At 39.7% G+C, this 18,416-nt stretch overlaps 1 protein-coding gene across 1 annotated transcript; it reads left to right on the forward strand.

Moving 5' to 3' along the window:
* Positions 1-126: 126 nt before the first annotated feature.
* FAM151B (family with sequence similarity 151 member B) lies at positions 127-13,869 on the forward strand. Its single transcript, XM_074166601.1, has 6 exons — positions 127-160; positions 268-393; positions 2,577-2,742; positions 6,191-6,408; positions 8,150-8,285; positions 10,027-13,869. Exons 1-6 carry the CDS (start codon positions 142-144, stop codon positions 10,178-10,180), a joined length of 819 nt encoding a protein of 272 aa, XP_074022702.1. The 5' UTR covers positions 127-141; the 3' UTR covers positions 10,181-13,869.
* Positions 13,870-18,416: the final 4,547 nt, after the last annotated feature.

The raw sequence follows: 18,416 nt of genomic DNA on the forward strand, positions 1-18,416 counted from the left end.
CAGCCATCACCTCACCGGCCGGTACCAAAGGCCCTCGCTGCCCGCCCAGCCCGGGCTGGAGAGCGCTGGCCGCTCCGCGGGCCCCAGCTCGGCCCCCGGCGCCGCTCCGCCCGCCTCAGCGGGGCGGTCCCCGGCGAGGAGATGGCGGACGAGGCGCAGGGTAAGAGCTGCGCGGCGGGGACCGGGCTTTTCCCCCCTCCTCTCTTCCGCCGTCCGGTCCCGCCGAGCGGCGGTGCTGAGGGGAGGTCTCCCTTTGCGCCGCCGCAGGCGCCTGGAGCGAGGCGGCGGTGGATCACTTTCTGAGGCGACAGCGCATCGCAGCGAGGGATGGGGCGGCCATCAGGTGGTTCCACGCCGCCAACAGCAAGGCCCGGGCCGGTGAGGCCGCCAGAAGTAAGTGTGAGCCGCTGCCGGCCTGCCCTGCCTCCGGGCGGCCGCCTCGGCCCCAAGGCGGGGGGGCGGAGGGAGGAAGGGAACAGGGGGCCCGGTTGTGCCGTGAGGCCTTGTTTGTCTTCCAGGCGAGGCCCAGCCCAGGCCGGCCATCAGCCCCTGCCCGCCGCCGGGCCGGCATCGCGAGGGCCGGCAGGACAAGGTGTGGAGGCGGTATCCTTTTATTTGACAAACTGGTTTAGTTGTAAAATGACAATCAGCTTCCAGGCGCTCAGGCACTCTCTCAGGTCAGACCTTCACATTAGCAATTAGCAAGCCTTTCTTCCCCTACCAGCAGACCAGAGCCGTGATTAAGGAGTCCTCTGGTTTCATACGTGCTGACTAAGCTTGTCTGGGGCGTTGTTCAGTTTATATGTTGGCACAGGGGAACACAAAACCTTCTGCTGCAGGTAAAACTGGTTTCTCTGGTGCGGTTGACTGTAGCTCCTGATGGGCCAGCCTGGGCAGCAGTGGTTAAGTTGGTCCTGTACTTTCCTGTTTCATCTCTCATCATCTTTCCCATTTTCATCTTTTTTTGGGGCCAGTCTTTTTTGAGTGGTGCCCAGTGACAGGACAAAAGGTAACGGGCACAAACTTGAACATAGAAATTTCCATCTAAATATGAGGAGGAACTTCTTTACTTTGGGGGTGGCAGAGCCCTGGAACAGGCTGCCCAGGGAGGTGGTGGAGACTCCATCTCTGGAGACATTCAGAACCCGCCTGGGCACGTTCCTGTGCAACCTGCTCTAGGTGGACCTGCTCTGGCAGGGGGGGTTGGACTAGATGATTTCCAGAGGTCCCCGTATCATTCTGTGATTCTTCCAACCCCGTATCATTCTGTGATTCTGTGATCTCTTGGTAGGTCACCCTGTCCAGTCTGCTGACACCTCCGTTTGTGGATCTGGTCTGGAAAACAGAACATGGAAATGAGCTGCTTAAAAGCCTGTCCATCCATCCCTTCTTCCCTCCATCTTCCCTTTCCTCCCTCCATCCCTCCTTCTCTCCTTCCCTCCCTCCCTCCGTCGGATGAGGTTCAATCCCCGTGCTGTTAAATGGGCAGTGGAGTAAAACCTCATCGGAACCTGCCATACTTCTCAGGCTGGCTTTGCCCCAGGTCTCTGTCCGTGAGCAGCAGCTACAGCACGGTGACATCTTTGCTCGTGATGTCTTTGTCAGGGCTGTGCTGCAAAACTTGTCCCTGAAACAGTTAAGGATTCCTAGGTAGTTTTGACCCTGTATGGATGGATCTTCTTCTAGGGCTTTTTAGGATGGTTTGAAATTGTGTAATGTTGTCACACGCTGGGTAATATTTCTTGGATTCAACAGGACATTTTTATTACTGTTTTTCCTCCATATTTTGTTTAAGATGATTGAATTATTTCAGGTTATTTGTAAGGAGTTTACTTTAGTGAATTTCAGTTTAATTTGTGTGAAAATTGGGGAAATGTGGAATTTATTTATGTAATTTGTTTTCTATTAACTGTGTAATTATTATCTTTTTTATTACTATTTCAGTTTAAGTAACTACATATTGAATTCTTTGCAAAGATGGTAGCACTGCCCAGACTCTTGAATGCTTCTTATGGAAAGCTGTTTTCAGGAGCTTGCAGCAATCCTAAGATTTCCACTCGTCTTGTGTTTCAGCTACTGTTCTCCTGGCAGATGTTTCTGGCTGGCTGGCTGACTTTTTTTTTTTTAGGTTTTGGCTGAGATGGGTAGGTCAGTTTTGAGAATGAGACAAGGGGAGTACTCAGTCTCTCCCACTGTTAAAATCTTCTGGTCACCTTTTCTCTAGAAGGCTCTGTCTGGAACCCCATTTTAAGAAGAAGAGATTTGAAATTTAGCAAGAGTGGATTCACATTTTGGATATTCATTTTGCTGTTCCTCTGAAAAAAAACGTGATTACTTGGCCAAATGTATCTACAAAAATAAATTTTCATGTGCTTGTATGTTTGTAGAGTTCAGTGACTAAAGTGACCACAGAAATGCATCTCTTGTCTCACAGGCAGCAGCTCATACTGGGTGATCTTTGTGGAGTAAGTGTGCAGTGTAGTGTAGAAAGACTTGTCCTGTAATTGCGACTCTGAAGTGGACACTGAAACTACTGGATTTGCTTCTGTTAGAGCATTCACTTTTTACATTGACAGGTGATGTTCACATGATAGAAGCAGACGTTCTTCTTCGTGGTGGCTTGGGAGGAAGTGGAGACCCTATCATGGCTCATCCACCTGAAACAGACAGTGACATCACATTGCAGGAATGGCTGAAAGAGATTGTCAGCACAAATAAAGGCATCAAGCTGGATTTTAAGAGGTATCTCATACATTCTTTGTGCTCTGAGTAATTAACAGTTTTACAGGTAGCAATATCTTTTGGCAATGGTAGACCAAACTTTTTCCTATTGTGCAATTTAGTGTAATGCATTCCCTCCTGAACGGAAAATGCAGTGAAACATAATCAATATAACTAAATGCATTTCAAGAATAAAAGCTTTAAAAGTGTTTTAAACTACAAATTATTATTTTATATTTGATGAATTTGTTACAGAGTTACTATTAAGCAAAGTTTTCCCCATTGGGAAAACTGAAATGATAGCACCTATCTGGGAAACTCGTATGAGTTTTCCTCTTGTGCGGAGAAATTGGGAAAGACAACCTTCCAATTGGGAAGTCAGGCAGTGGCTCCCACACCGGGCTGAGCGCACACTCGTCTTTCTTGCTGTCATCCAGTTTTCCTGGTGCCATTCTGGACACACTCCAGGCGTCAAGGTTTTTCATGGAGCTGCTGAAAAGCTTGCTGAAAAGCCAACTTCTGTTCCAGGTCTGCTGAAGTTCATAATAATTTAGAAACATCATGCCATAGCAGCACAAATATCTTTATTTTCCCAGAGGTTCCCCCCGCCCCTCCTCTGAAGGAGAGGAATTCTGTTTCCTGATCAACCCCGATGCTAACAATCTATTGGGGATGTCTCAATTCAAGAATTAGGTGTACTGCTTTGAATATCTGATCTCATACCAAATATGATATGGTATCAGATTTTTTCAGCATGTTTTATAATACAAAAAAGTTGTCTTTGTGTAGTTACATGTGTGTGCATTGAAGTACATTCAGTTTCTTTGGCCTAACTTATTCATTAAATTTTCAGAGGTTCATTTAGAATTTTAACCGTTAGCAGTTTCATTGTCTTTAATGGAAAATACATCTGAAAACCCCATGAGATTGCCTTGAAAAGTTTGAAATGGGGTTCAAAGTGGGCTGTGATTTTCAGATGTACATCTCTGCAACTCCTAACTTCAGTTTTTGTCTGAATTTGCATGTACAATGTCTATTTTTGCCGCAGATGGAAAATCCACCTCCACATTAAAATGAGCTTCATCAATGCCCAAGTATGCTATAGAAATGCAAAAAAATGCTAGGTAGTTCTAAAATGTGATTTGTACCTGTTGTTCTGTGTAACGCAATTGCCATTTTCATGTGGAAGTTCATGAAAACACAAAAAATGTGGGCAGACTTAATCCTTTTATTGTTAACAGAATCTGTGAACGTCTGCCTGGACAGAGAATGGGAGGGACAAGAGAAGTAGACATTTGTTTGGGTTTAGTTTTTGTTTGGGCTTGGTGTGGTTTGGGTTTTTTTTGCATTTTAATTATTGTTTAAATGAATTTAAAAACATCTGCCTCTTATTTTTCCACAAGGAATTTCCAGCCAAGTGCAGTGATTTAAAAAAAGCTTTTTAAATTATGTTGCATTAGAAAAGTCTAATTGTATAAAAGCATTTAAAAACACAAGCACTTAGTGCAGATGTAGTCAAATGGGTGATACGGATTATGATGTTCTTTTGAATAGTATTTCTTCGGATAATATTGCTGAAATTCTGAAGATTATTTCAACAGCACTTGAAAATAAATATTTTGTATATTTCTGCGCTGTCCACTTGATTGACCACGTAATCACATTTCCTGCTGGCTTTGTCTACAGGAATGAGTGTATTCTGCAAAAGGACTTCGGAGTCCCACTTCAAAAACGCCAGTCATTCAACACGGAGTCAGGAATACATTTGAATTTTCCAAATGCTGCGCAATAAAAGCAGTGCTGTCTGGGGGCTTTTTTGTTTGTTTCAAGAGATGCTACTTTGGGCTTTTTTCTATTTACATTACCTTGTACTTTGTAGTAATAAGGCAGGCATTCCACTGGCTTTCACAATCCCTCATATATGGGAGAATGTCATCTATTCTGGCCTCAGACAATGTGAGAAATACTTACGCCAATAATGTTAACTCAAGCCATCACTAGCTTTTCTCTACGAAGACTTGAGCTAATGCTGACTGAAAATGTTGAGAGGATTTCCTGCCACCATGCAGCTTTCTCAACAACATAAAAGTTGGAATGTACAAAATGACTTTTCACAGGAAGTAACACCAGCAGCGCAGGGTGCTTTTTGGCTTTAGAGATAACCTGTTGGAGTATCTGTCTGCCATTCCTGTTTGTGGCCACAAATCCTGACATGGTTCATCTGACCTCATCATGAGCCAGGTTAGGAAATAACTTGGTACAGAACCATCACCACAAAACAATGAGAATAGCTGTTTACCACTTTATGTCCCTGAACTCACTCTCTGCTGCTAAGGCAAGGGTCAGCACTGGTGGAAGGGGCAGGAGGTACAACGGCCTTGGAATTGGGAAGAGATGGTGGCAGTTAACCATCATCTTTGTGTTCAAACGGGCAGCCCTGGAGCATGTAGCCTGTGGCTCGTATCTGTGTAAGTTCTAGCAGTTGTCCTCCTCACTCTTCGCAGTGCCTTATTTTACCCATGCTTTTCCTGGTGCTCCTGGGACACCCAGAGGGACCAGTTTAGGATGTTAAAAGGGGAAACTAACCCTGCAAAACAACACAAAGAATTTTCTGTTGGCTCAGCTCTGTGTCAAGTCGCTGCAAGATTTTGAGGAAAAGCTAAAAGATGTCTTATTCAGAGCTTTTCGCAACTGAGGTCGAAAACCTAAGGTCGAAAACCTTTCAAAAACACAGGTCCTTGCTATTTGTAAGGAAATCACAGCTCTAACCATAATGATTTTTAATTCCTGAATGTTACATAGAATGTTAATTAATTTGCTGTGAAAGAAAAACATACCTATTTTTTTTGCATTCATTCCTATTCCACATTTCCTTTCCATACACAGTACTGTCTCAAAAGTTTTGGTGGATAGAGAAAGGTTATTGTTTGCCCTCTAGTTACGCTTTTTCTTTTGATTTGGGAGAACAGTAAGCATATGTGACTTCAGATGTTTTGTTAAATGCTTACAAGTGGTGCTGCATTGGTTGCTCAAGTGACTACATCTCATACTTAATAATTAGCTGTAGAATGAACATCTAATGGGCATACTTCTTCATGCTGCCACTACTAGGCCACACTTTTGAGCTGTGGGAACAACCACTACCAAAAGTGTTGGAGCCTGCAGTGGCTTCCTTAATTAAAATCCTTCCGAAGAATTCAGTTACATCGAAGTCTTAACAGGTCCTGAGTTAGAAGAGCCAGGAGGCAGGAGCCATGAAGCAGTTACTGTTGGGCAGCAGGGAGACAAGAGGCTTTACGCTACTTTATGCCAGCAGTAGTAGTCGCCTTATGGTAGAGAGGGTCCTCAGCATTTGTTCTCTGGCTTACAGGGACAGTTTCATTAGCATATCCATGTATATATGTACTGTACGTTTCCCATGTTCAACCAGAGTGAGGTGTCTCTTCTCACCCATGTGTTATTGGCACAGTCTAGAAGCCGTACGGCCTTCCCTGGAGCTTCTTGATGACGTGAAGCAGCATTTGAGGCAACCTGTTTGGATCAACGCAGACATCCTACAGGGACCTAATGGAAAGAGTGCTGTGGTGGATGCAGAAGGGTTCCTCGACACTGTCACTTCATTTTTCCCAGATGTCACCTTATCTCTGGGGTGGACAACTGGCTGGCACCCTGGCAAACACAATGAAGGTAAAGATAAAGCATGTAATGTTTACACTGCATTGTCTGGTTTCTCCAAATTAATTTCATAATTGATTCAAAATAAATTATATGCCACCTGTTCATTTTGAAAATAATAAATGTAAGAAGAATTATTTTCTTTGTTGGTCTATATTTGATAGTGTTTTATAGCAGTTAGTTCAATGCTTGAGTTGCAGCAGAACCATATAAAAAATTATTTTTGTTGTTAACAGTATTTTGTTATTAAACTCATTTGTAATGAGTGATTTTGAGGGACAAATTGCTTACACCCTATTTCAGGTAGTCCGCTCCCTGGATCCTATGAGAATTGGTTTGGTAATCGGACTTCAGGCACGTTTACCGAAGAAAAATAGATTAGCTGGAAATTTAAAACCCTATCAGTGTGCTTTTGCACTAGATAGCTGAAATCAAATTGTGGGTCAGCGTTGTTTTTAACATTTCATTTCTATTGAATAATTGAATTTTTGCAATAAATTTTCCAATTTATTGACGTTAGTAACTTTTTACAATCTCAGTTTTGAGAACCTAATTGAAGTTTCTTATTGTTAATCCCTAACTTGAATTCAGATCCTGAACACGTAGCCATTATCTTAGGGTCTTTTTCACAGGATTCCTCTCATAATTCTCATAGCTGCTTCGTTAGGGTGCTTTACTCCAGTACACATGCATTTCTGTGCAGTAGCATAGACCCCAGCAATACTGTCTGTGACTACAATGGCAAAATTGTACACTTTTCCAAATTTCTAATTGTTTGTTAGCAAGATTTAATACTGTGTTATGAGGATTTTGTTTTATGTTATACAGTAATTTTATTAAACTATATAGTACTTTGTCCAGAGTATTTTCAGTGCGGTAAAAAGTTGCTGGAAATAACATAGTGGAAATACTGTACTGAGTAATCTTTTTTTAACAAACGTAAGTTTATCTCCATTCTAAATTTCAGTTTATGGGGGTGCTAATTAAGGATAAGACAGAAGAAAACCAGCTTATTTGACTGATTCAGACTGCAGGTTGCTGTTTGCCCAACAAAATCTGTTTCTTTTTTAAATTTGGTGCTTTAAGTATTTTCAGTCACAACATTGCATATGAGCACTTAAGAAAAAAAGTACTAACTGTTGTTATTAAAGTTAAGATTTTGATAGCCTGTAGAAATATGAGAATATTAAATATTGTTTAAGCTAGCTCCAGTGCTTGTAAAAATCTCAACAGCAGGCAATTGAAGTGTTTTACGGTGCTTGATTTTAACATTTTTTTAAATACAAAATGTTTTACATACTTCATTTTTCTGTAATTTAAAGTCTTCTCTTGCATTCATTCTATTTTTTTTCTAAATGTTTCTGGTTTTTAAGGCTCACCATCAGGTTAAAACTAGTCTATGTTGAAGTCAACAGTAACACTGTTTTTTAGAGAGAGAGCAAAGATACAATTTCCTGGACATTAGAAAATGTCACATTCTATACTATATGTAAAATAACACTGCAATCAATAGAAGTGAAGATTTTCAAAATAAGTTTATTTTTCCATATCAGTATTGCTTTTCTTCTCTGGGACAATGACATTTTTTTCATTTATAATAATTTAGTGATTTCATTGGAGAGTTACGTCATTTTTACAAATCCCATGTTTGTTCTTGTATTATTACGCAACCTAGCCATTCAAGAACTTATTGTGTCGTTAGAGAGATTGAATCTGTGAAAAATTCTTTCTAATCAAATGGTCTTTATTGTAGGCTATGATTGGGTGATGGTGAAAGAAATGGCTCAGATATGCAGTGCACTTTCCCAGCCTGTAACGTTCCCTGTAAGAGCAGCATTAGTTCGACAGTCAGTGTCTGACCTGTGCTGGTTAATGCAGCAGTCAGATAGGTAAGTCTGGTGGCCTTTATTTTTAGCTGACTTTATTACGAAGGCACATATTTGTTTATATTAAATATAGCAGTTATGTGTACATACGTAGCCCAATTACATTGAAAATATTTTTTCTTCTAGATTATCCCTTCAGTTTTTTAATCCCTTCCATTCTTACATTGTGTTGTCATACAGAAGTGGTCACTATTCATTTCTTTAAAATAAGAAAATTCCAAAAGCCTCCTTTAAAATTACTTGTTATAGGTAGTGAATCTTGTGTAGGTTTGTAACCCGGTTGCACTGTAAACATTTCGTAAGACTAATGTAGTTAAATAGACCAAGTGGTTGGACGTTGCAATTTGGAATTAATTAAAGTACTTACATTTTATGGATACTTTTTATTGGTTTCAATATTTATATTTTCTGTAATAACATGACATAAAAACATTAAATGTGATTTTTAGGTTGGAAGTTAATGAGTGTGCTACAAAGCTAATTTTGTTTAGGTACTTGAAATATATTCAGTGGTTTCCAAACACTGACTTAATGTTTCCTTCTAAAGTTAGCTCTTACAAACCCATGACAATTTCATAGAAAAAAATTACTTACATGTAATAGAACGAGAATAAAGCCTGCTTTGTACATAATTGTCTTTTACTCATCTTTTACACTTACGCTGCCTACCTGCACTTTAATAAGTTGCTCCTTAAGCACCAAGCAAGCTCAAGACAGGAAAGTTAGGACAGTGACTCATATGGAGAATTTCTAAGTAATTAGAGATGACAGGGTGGAAAAAATAAAGTGCCTTTTTTTTTTTTGTAGTGGTGAATCAAGAGAGAAATTAGAATTAAACGTTTTAAAGTCGGAAATTAATTTCAAAATATAGTTAAGACTTGTGCCATTCTCAAATATGTCCTCATTGGATACAAGCATTATTCCCACTGAAATACTAGGATTTTCTCTTTTACCTCAGCATAAAAATCCTTATTTTTCTTAGTGACATCATTAGAAGAAAGAAATTCCTGAGCCAGTTTTGCTGACATCCAACTAAGTTCTGATTTAGCTCTATTTTAGATAAATACAGTTTTAATAAACAAAGGGGAAAAATTAAGTATTTTTCAAGTGGAGATTGTGGAGGGTAATGCTTTTAACTTTAAATGATACTTGGAAGTTTTTCAGGTTTTTTAGAGTTATAATAAAGTCTGTGCAATTAATGAGGAAAGTAATGTGATAAAGTACAGAAGATATATTCAGTTAATCAGATGGTGTCATGTACACATCACGTAGGTGACAAAACATGAGAGTATGAAAATCACCTATAACTGAGATTGCCTCATATTTTTTGTTATAATCCTCTACTTGTAACTATTTATTACTTTGTCAAACTTTAAACGCTGAGCCTGGTAAATTTATTTGCTGGACATCTGCCTAGGATTTTTTATTTCATTCCTTGCTAAGTTTGGCACAACAGTTCACACAAGGACCAGGCTATAGATAAATTATTGTGGGTGCTGTTGGATTGTCCATCCTAAAAATTCTGCAGTCCTCCTTGGGAAGTTCCGGCAAGTTTAACTTTATGAGCAAGAACTTGATGTTTCACTGGAGCCCCATTGTGTGATTTACCTCTGTAATGAGGAAAAAAAAAAATTTATGAGCTTATTAGTGCAGTCTTTCAGTCTTACATGCTTTATCTTAAGATAATAAAGTATTCTTTTTTATCTTTCTTTTCTTTTTTTTTTCTTCTTTTTTGTTGATATAGGTACAGCCTCACTGTTTGGACAGGAAAGGAAGATGTGTATTCTGTAGAAGATCTGCTTTACATCAGAGAAAACTTTGATAAAAGTAGGGTTTATTATGACATCTTAGAGCCACAAAATTCTGAATTCAAAAGAGCTATAGGAATAGAACAGTAAATACAAAGCAGGCAATCTCTGACCTTATAATACTTAGTCTCTTTAAAAGTGGAGATTTCTTGTTCAGGGAAATACATTTTCCTTCCCAAAAGAATTGTATAGAACACAGCCATGGTTATTGGAGGAGTTTTTATATAATACTTGCATTGAAAGGCTTCTCAAGTAGAAATTTAATGCCTTCTTTAATAGGCCAGATTTGCCGCTTACTCACCATGTGCACATTCCCTCTCATTCACCCCAGGGCGTGTAGTAAAGGCCACTCATGTTACCTAAATACACTGTACTTCCTCCTTGAAAGCATCCAAAGGGGAGAATGGCTGATAATTGTGGACCAAGGTAGTTTCCTACTAACTGCTTTTGTGTAAGCCAAAGTCTGTGGGATGCTCAATCTCTACCAAAGCCTGGTTTTGCTTTTTATAGGGGAGGACAAGAGTCAAGACCGAATTCAGTACAGAACTATGCACTTCCCAGAGGGTTGGGGTTTTTTTGTAGCTCATCTTGATTGATGCTGCATTTTTAATGCCACTGCAATTGATAACGTTCTTACTCCTGGTCAGTAGAAGAGTGCTGCTACACATTCCAGGGAGAAAGAATGATTATTTTTACTGAATTAAAACTAATCAATTTTTCTGCAATGTGGAATTTGTGCATTTCACACCATGGCTTGCCTCCATGCTTTCTGAGCCATCAGCAACATAGTCCTTGGATTGTGAGGGGGCTGAGTTGGAATTGTAGCTGCATGGCCAGAGGTGCTGGAGCAAACAGAAGCCCCAAAATGAAGAAAAATCCTGTCTCTACATAGAGAGCACAAAGATGGACTGCAGTGAGGTACACGTCAGAGACAACATCGGAAGAGCTGTAGTGCTATGAAGGAGAGAAGTGTTGATGTTTCAAACTTTCAAGAGTTTGCAACTAAATTTGAAGTATCACAGGAGTTACTGTTAAAATGTTCTGCTGCAGTCTTTCTGAAAGCCAGACGCTCTAAGAATGAAACAGCTGTACGGTGATGAGTGCTTACAGCAAATATTGTACATTTCTGTGATAGAACAGTTGTTTTCTCCATTCTTCTGGTTTGAGCATCTTTTAATTCACAGAATACAATTTCACAAATTTTCCAAAGTTGGAGTTCCCTTTGAGAAATCTAAAATCATTGCAACCCTGCTTATCACCTGCAGGAAGAGTCCAGCCCACTTCATTTTAAGCAATTTTTGCTTCTTTTGCTTCTGCATCTTTAATAAAGATCTTGACATCTGTGCAGATTGAGACACCAGCTGTGGGTTGTTGCCTTCTGCCAAACGTTACAAAGGTTTTTTTTTCACAATGACAGAGGAGATTTTGATTTCTAAACGAAAGCTGGTTCTGTGAAGAGACATAAGCCCGTGATCTTCTTGTCCTCCTTTTTCCATTCCTCTCACGTGCTTCCCGCAGGAATTGTGTTAACTTTGAAGTTTTACACAACACTGTTCAGGCTGTTAGTACTAAAGAGTTAATCACAGCAAATTTTGATTCTTACACAGCGTTAGTATATAACTATGATTGAAAAGTTGGTTATATTATATCTATATTTAACATATATCAATCCTAAATCTTGAAATATGGTGATTTCACGCAGTCATTAAAATTCAGGATTCCTGGTTATTACCTATGCACCTTTGCCAGGTTTATCTAATACTTGGGTTGTGTTCTTGAGGGGTAGAGCTTTGATCATTTTTGTCATCTACTAAGATACAACAGACTTTGATAAAATTAGGAAATATTTTTCTAAATAAGGAAAAAAAACCTATCTAGTTGTACTTGGAATAGTTAAGCGGAGTACTTAATTTAATTTATACAATCAGTGTGAGTGGTGGTAACCACCAAAATGTCAAGTTGGCAGAGTAATTTCTTTTAATGAACTGGCAGAAATGATGTGGTTTTTTAGTTCACTGTGACAACCTGATCTGACTTGAACAGATTTAACCTTTCAGTTCTTCAGAGCATCTCTTTCTTTGAGCTTTGCATGCACACTTTGCTATACCATGGGAGGAAGAGAGATGAACTATTTCCCAACTAATCATAACTATGGAAAACATTTTAAGTACTTCAAAGACCCTTTTCTAACCCAAATCATTTTGACTAAAACAGGTTCAGGAGGTACTGGGTGAGCAGGCATGCTAGCAGATCTGATCACACCGCTTCCTTTTCTGGATAATGACCCATTCACCCAATCCTTTTCAGGGAGAACAGGAGATATAAACGACCAGTTAAGTATATAAAACTCCAGTTAAACCCAAGTTACAGAGAGTGCTTTGTTGTACATACAGTAAAGTAGTAGGAAATGGTATAGTTCAGGGGTTCTTACTTTCAGGGATATACCACTGAACAAGAAGCCAGCTTTTGGAATCAAATGCAATGTAGCTGCATTAGCCAAAATGAGTCAGGCAGGTGTCTGAATTCGCTTTTGAGGGACATAAAGGAAATAGCTTGAGGACACATCGCTGTAGCCACGTTCATTTATTGAAAGAAAGGTGCCATTAAAGAGCATTGAGTTTGTTGTGTTATTATTATTGAACACTATTTGTTCTGGGCTTAGTCTAGATTTCTTTACAAGAATTGCTGGTCATTCAGCAGCAGCAATACTTTCTAGCCATACATTTATTTTTAATAGATTTAAAGTCAAGAGTATCACATTGTCCTTTTGTTCGACAATTTATGTAAGCATTAAGGCCTAGAATGGACTCCTAGATCTTGTTTCAGCTCCTTGTTGCAGGCAGTTAAATTTATTGACTTAAGGGATTTCCTCTTTCAGTTGGTCAGGGCTTTTTGCATCTACAATAGCAAACTTTTCTGTCACTTAGAAACCTTTTTCCCATTTATCAATTCCCACCTAAAGTATTAGGATTTGTTAAAACTGGTTAAACTATTAAGTATAAAATACCAGCAATTGTCAGAAGTGTTCTTAAGGGTGCAGACATCTTGGAAGAAATATCTGTGAGTAATAAACGGGGTATGAATAAACGGGGGTATTCTCATAAAAGAAGACATGATCTGGACTACCAGAAAAATTAAGGCAACAAGACATGTAAAACTAGATTAAACAAAATGCTAGAAATTAATTATATGAAGCACTCCTGCGGTGACAGAAGGCTTTGACTGTATGGTGAATTTGACAATTCTGTATGGATTATCCTGTGTATCTGAATTCCTGTATGTATTTTTCACTCATGGATCTCTATTGTTTCCTGTGAAGTCATTTATGTTCTTTATGTCAGTCTGGTCTGGCTTGCACATAAATAAATTAATTTGAATTTGTTTATCTGTTTTCATAACAGTCTTCATACAAATGCTCTCCTAAAATAAGACTTACTAACTGTGGGGCTGGCAATAAGTAAAGGAGAGAAGACAGTCGGTTATTTATTCTGTTGGAAACAGGGCTGGGTGGCAGGTCTGTGTTACTCTAGTTGTTGCTGTCTTTTTTTTTTTTTAACCAGTGCTGTTCCTTGTACTTAAAACGTTGTTTAGGAGCTATAAATTGTCACCGCCTTGTGGAATTACTTCCTCTATCAGCGTTGCTTTGTGTCTGTTGTTATCTTTCAGCCAGGTTTTTGGACTTAATTGTCCTTGTTACATGAATAATCTGGTTGACTATAAATGAATTAGATATTGTTCAGGATGACCAGGTGAGTTTGATTAATAAAACATCTCCAATTTACTGCAAGTGTAGTTCAAGCTTCGTATTTTTCTGTGAATTTGATGGAACTTAGAATGACATCATTAGTCCTGTGCAGCTACTCAGTAATACCCTGCAGTAACATGTCAGTGTGATAAAAGCAAAGCAGAAGCTGATATCCTGGGGCTTCTGTTGTTTAAATGTGCTGTGGAATCGAAGAAAATGCCCCCAGAGGCATATATTTTAAAAACTAGTTCTCCATCTTCACCTTCAGCATTCATGTGAAGAATTACTCAGTTTTGGCCTACTCTTGACTGCAAAAAAAAAAAAACAACCCCAGTCATCTTCTTCAATTAAAACCTTGAAATTAAAGCCTTGCGTGTTTTATTTACCAGCCGTCTGTGATCAGGCCATTCGCTAACGTTACTACAGGCTTACTTCCGCACCCTCCATTAAACCCTATTTAGTGGTTGAGTCCGAGCACTGTGAAGCTTTCACCTGTGATTTTTACTGTGCTTTGTTTGGATACGGAAGAATTCGGTTCCGGCACCTGGCGCGTGCTGGCGTTTTCCTGCCTGCAGCGTTTGTGCAGCCGCCCCAGGACGGTGTGTGCGCTGGGAATTATATCTCTGATTTCGACCGAGTTAGTGAATTGCACTGGAAGTCTTCCATAACTCATTTCATTGGTGATGAAATGGCCCTGTCCTCTCTCTTCTTTAAGAAAAAATACAGAAATTACCGTGCTGGGGAATTACAAAAAGTTTGGGCTCGTTTGGAGTTTGTTTGTTTGTTTTTTAAAGGTTAGGAAGAGCCCGTTATGAGCTGCATCCTGCATTATATCCAAGAGTTGGGAGCTTTTCCATCAGTTTCAATGTTCTTCTAAAATTTATTTCTTCATTTAAAATTTCTTTCAATTTTCAGAGAGTATTTCATTTAATAAAACTACTAATATAAGGATAGATGCTAGGAAGCATTTGGACAACTTTTTAAAGAAACACTTTTTCCATAAACTTTCTGTTAACTAGAAACCTTTTTATACCACAAAAGTATTTAATTTCTTGAAATTTTAATTAACAAACAATTTTTTTGTTGCTGTGTTTCGATGCTCACGGACATTTTTGTTCTTTAGTTTGTACATCTGTTGTTGCAGGAATATCTGTTTGCCCGTGCAGCGCGATTCTCCGATGCCCAGGCTTACTCTCTATGTATTATTATATTTACTGTCAGTTTTGCCAAGAGTTTTATCTATAAATCTTGTACCAACTATGGGCTGGGAGGCAAGAGCCAGGCCGAGGTTCTGAATTGGTCTGTAGCGCTTTGCCTCTTCTGGACCTTCACTGATGAGCTTTGGTGACTGAACACCTTTGCGGTGAAGTGAGATGTTACTACCCTACTCTAGCTACTTCTGATACGTCCTTTTGCTGGAAATCCCTGTAATTACTGTATTATTACTCTTTTGGTACCATGGTTGAAGAAAATACTGGCTCCACACGGTGGTTAGCCCAGATTGCAGCAGGCGTTGAGATCTGTGTTCCCGGTCGCTCCCGGCAGAGGGGTGCAGCGGGCGGCTGGGGGTGACACCCAGGATAGACACAGCAGAGGTTGGTCATTAAAACCCATAACAAGGAAGCATCGGGTTTGACTGTGCTTCCAGTAAAATTCAAATTATTGTACTCTCCATCATCATCTGAATTTTGAACATCTAAATTTTCAGGGCAATTTTATGTTGTTTTTTAACATCCTTATGCTTTGGCTTGGCTCCCTTCAATTTTTTCACTGATCCTTCTGTCGTTATAGCTGTTGATTTCACCACCTGATTGTGATTCCTCTCATTGCTGTAGCAGAAAAAAAAAAAAAAAAAAAAGGCATATGCAAATTCATAATCTTAATAGGGATCTGTCCAAGCAGAATTAAAATAATGTTTTTAAAAGGTGTTCTCATTATTGTGTTTTTTGAATGTATGTACAGGTCAAGTTTGTCTTTTGAAATGGACCAGCTTTTGGGAGAGAAGGCTGTAACTCATCCATCTGTGGCAGCTCGGGAAAGTGTTCAGAATCACTAGCTGATGCCTTCAGGGAAAAAATACAGGAATTAATTAGAGTTCATTAGCATGCATCTGCACCTGGCTTGGAGAAATTTGGGAGTAAACTGGACTCCATGCAATTCTAAAAAATACCTTCACTGTTCAATATAAGTTCCTAGCATGTCTGTCTTTTAAATGACTGAACATAAATCAACCTTATTTTGGGACAAAAACCCCTGAATTAACACTAGATCTACAGTGCGGTGCTGGCATGGGAGATGCCACCTTTATGGGTAAATTTAAAATAGTGGTTTTGGCTTCATGTTGGTGGCTGGGAGTCCTCTGGTGCTTCCTGAAGTGTTGGTACCTGGGCTTCCCGAATCCCAGCTGGGATGAGTGGGATGGCCAAGGCAAGCCCTACTTTGAGCTGGAGGTGGGAGGAGACCTCCAGAGCTTCCTTGCAGCCTCTTTTTTTTTTTTTTAATGATTTAATGACACGTTTCACCTGCCACACAGTACGTACTACCGCAGAGCATTGATACAGATGCGGAGGGAGTCTTAAGTAATCCTTCTGCAACTCCTGTAGTTCAGTTATTACCAACTTACTTTCATCTTTTTTGAGCTTTGACAGATACTTGCGAGGAATTTAAGTAAAAAAAAAAAAAACTCTGTACAAATGACAGAGTGCCTCGGTCCCTAATCGAAGTCCTGGGGTTCTGCAGCCCATGCTGTACCAGGAAAAAGAAGCCAGCTTTTCTTTTAATGGTGTGAAACGCTACAGCCAAGGATGTTCCTACGAGGCCTGCGCTTGCTTTCAGCCAGCTACACCCATCACCGGCCAAGGAGACACCTGTCTCAGGTAGCAGGAGTCCTCTGAAGAACAGGAATTTTGCATAGATATATATTATTTCACAATAAGGTTAATGTGTGTAGAGTATAAGACCGATTGTCTTTTTTAAAAAGGATTAATAGCTTTATCAGAATTTATCAGAACAACCAGTCATAAAAATTGGAATTTTATTGCCTTTGCTTCGAAAAAAAAAAAAAAAAACCACTCCCAAGTTGTCTAAGATTTATCCTTAGCAAACCTGATCTCCTGGAAGGTACTGCAGCGCCAGTAATGCTTTAAGGTAAAAACATGTGCGGCTGGGAGATGCTGGGAAATGTTTTAAAACAGGCATTCCTCCCTCTAATTCTGGATATCAACATTCATTAAAAAAAAAAAAAAAAAAGCTTCTCCCTTTTATGACTACAGTGTTAATGTTTTTAGTGGGATGGTTGGCAATGACTAATGTTGGCCTTTCTAAAACAAGCCACGCTCTTGTTACATCAACAAACTTGCCAGCTAATGGAATAATGGCTGACTAATGCAAGAATCCATTTATTTAAAAAATAACCTGGTTTTACTTGGAAAATTAATTAGTTGTACGGCATAACAGATGCAGAAAGATGAAGTTCTTATTAAGGATTGGTGAGGAAAAAAAAAAAAGAGAAATTTAATGGCTGTTTTAGTTTACTGTTTTTCTTGTGTAGCTGCATGGAATTACGGCAGTATTCTTTCAGAAGTGCTGCATAATTGGTAAAAGACAAAAATCAAAACAAAGCAACTCCAAATCCTTCTCCTCTTAAAGCAAGAAGTGCAGGGAAGGATATTTTGGAGACCGTCCTTTGAACACCACACCTTCAACACTGCCTTCAAAACTGCTTTTTTACAGCATTCCTGTGTGGTGGCTTGCTGCTCTTAAATTTCTTAAACCAAAATATGAAGATTTTCAGATGATCGCTGTTTTTGTGAGGCTACCGCCATTTGTCTAGAGGTGCCTTTCATTGTGTCCTTTCACAGTATTTCACAGAGAAAATGAAAATCAACAGTAAAAAAAAAAATGTTTTTCACCTCTTATAAACTCACCACGTCGATTCAAAATTCAATCATCTCCTCAGCAGCCTGTTTCACCAGGAGCTGTAACTCACGTTGGCAGGAGCGCCTGCCCACAGAAATGTCACCTCCATTTCGTATTGTTTAAATCATCGAATCACAGAATCATAGAATGGTTAGAGTTGGAAGGGACCTTAAAGATCACCGAGTTCCAACCCCCTGCCATGGGCAGGGACACCTCCACTAGAGCAGGTTGCTCAAAGCCCCATCCAGCCTGGCCTTGAACACTTCCAGGGATGGGGCATCCACAGCTTCTCTGGGCAACCTGTTCCAGTGTCTCACCACCCTCATAGTAAAGAATTTCCTCCTAATATCTAATCTAAATCTCCCCTCTTCCAATTTAAAACCGTTACCCCCTGTCCTGTTTAAGGATTTTATGCCATTAATGTTTTTGTAAGTTAGCGTGGACGGGCTTCACTGATTTCTCACTGTGGGGTGTGAGAAGGGGTGGTTCTCCCCGGATGGGAAGCCACAGCTCTGAAAAGAAAAGCAGCAAGGAAAAAGTTTCAGCCTGTGGTGTTTCCTTTACCCAGATGCACAAAGAACACCTGAAAGGTATTTTGTTGTTTTGTAAACTTTTAATGCTTCGGGGTGGAATTTAGTATTAGAAATTCAGGTCTTGCTGACA

The sequence above is a fragment of the Numenius arquata genome, chromosome Z, assembly GCF_964106895.1.
Source record: "Numenius arquata chromosome Z, bNumArq3.hap1.1, whole genome shotgun sequence".
NCBI classification, from domain to species: domain Eukaryota; kingdom Metazoa; phylum Chordata; class Aves; order Charadriiformes; family Scolopacidae; genus Numenius; species Numenius arquata.

Coding starts and splice junctions, on each gene's coding strand:
- FAM151B (XM_074166601.1), top strand. Junction 394..2,576: donor GGCCGGTGAGGCCGCCAGAA/GTAAGTGTGAGC, acceptor TTACATTGACAG/GTGATGTTCACATGATAGAA. Junction 8,286..10,026: donor TTAATGCAGCAGTCAGATAG/GTAAGTCTGGTG, acceptor TTGTTGATATAG/GTACAGCCTCACTGTTTGGA.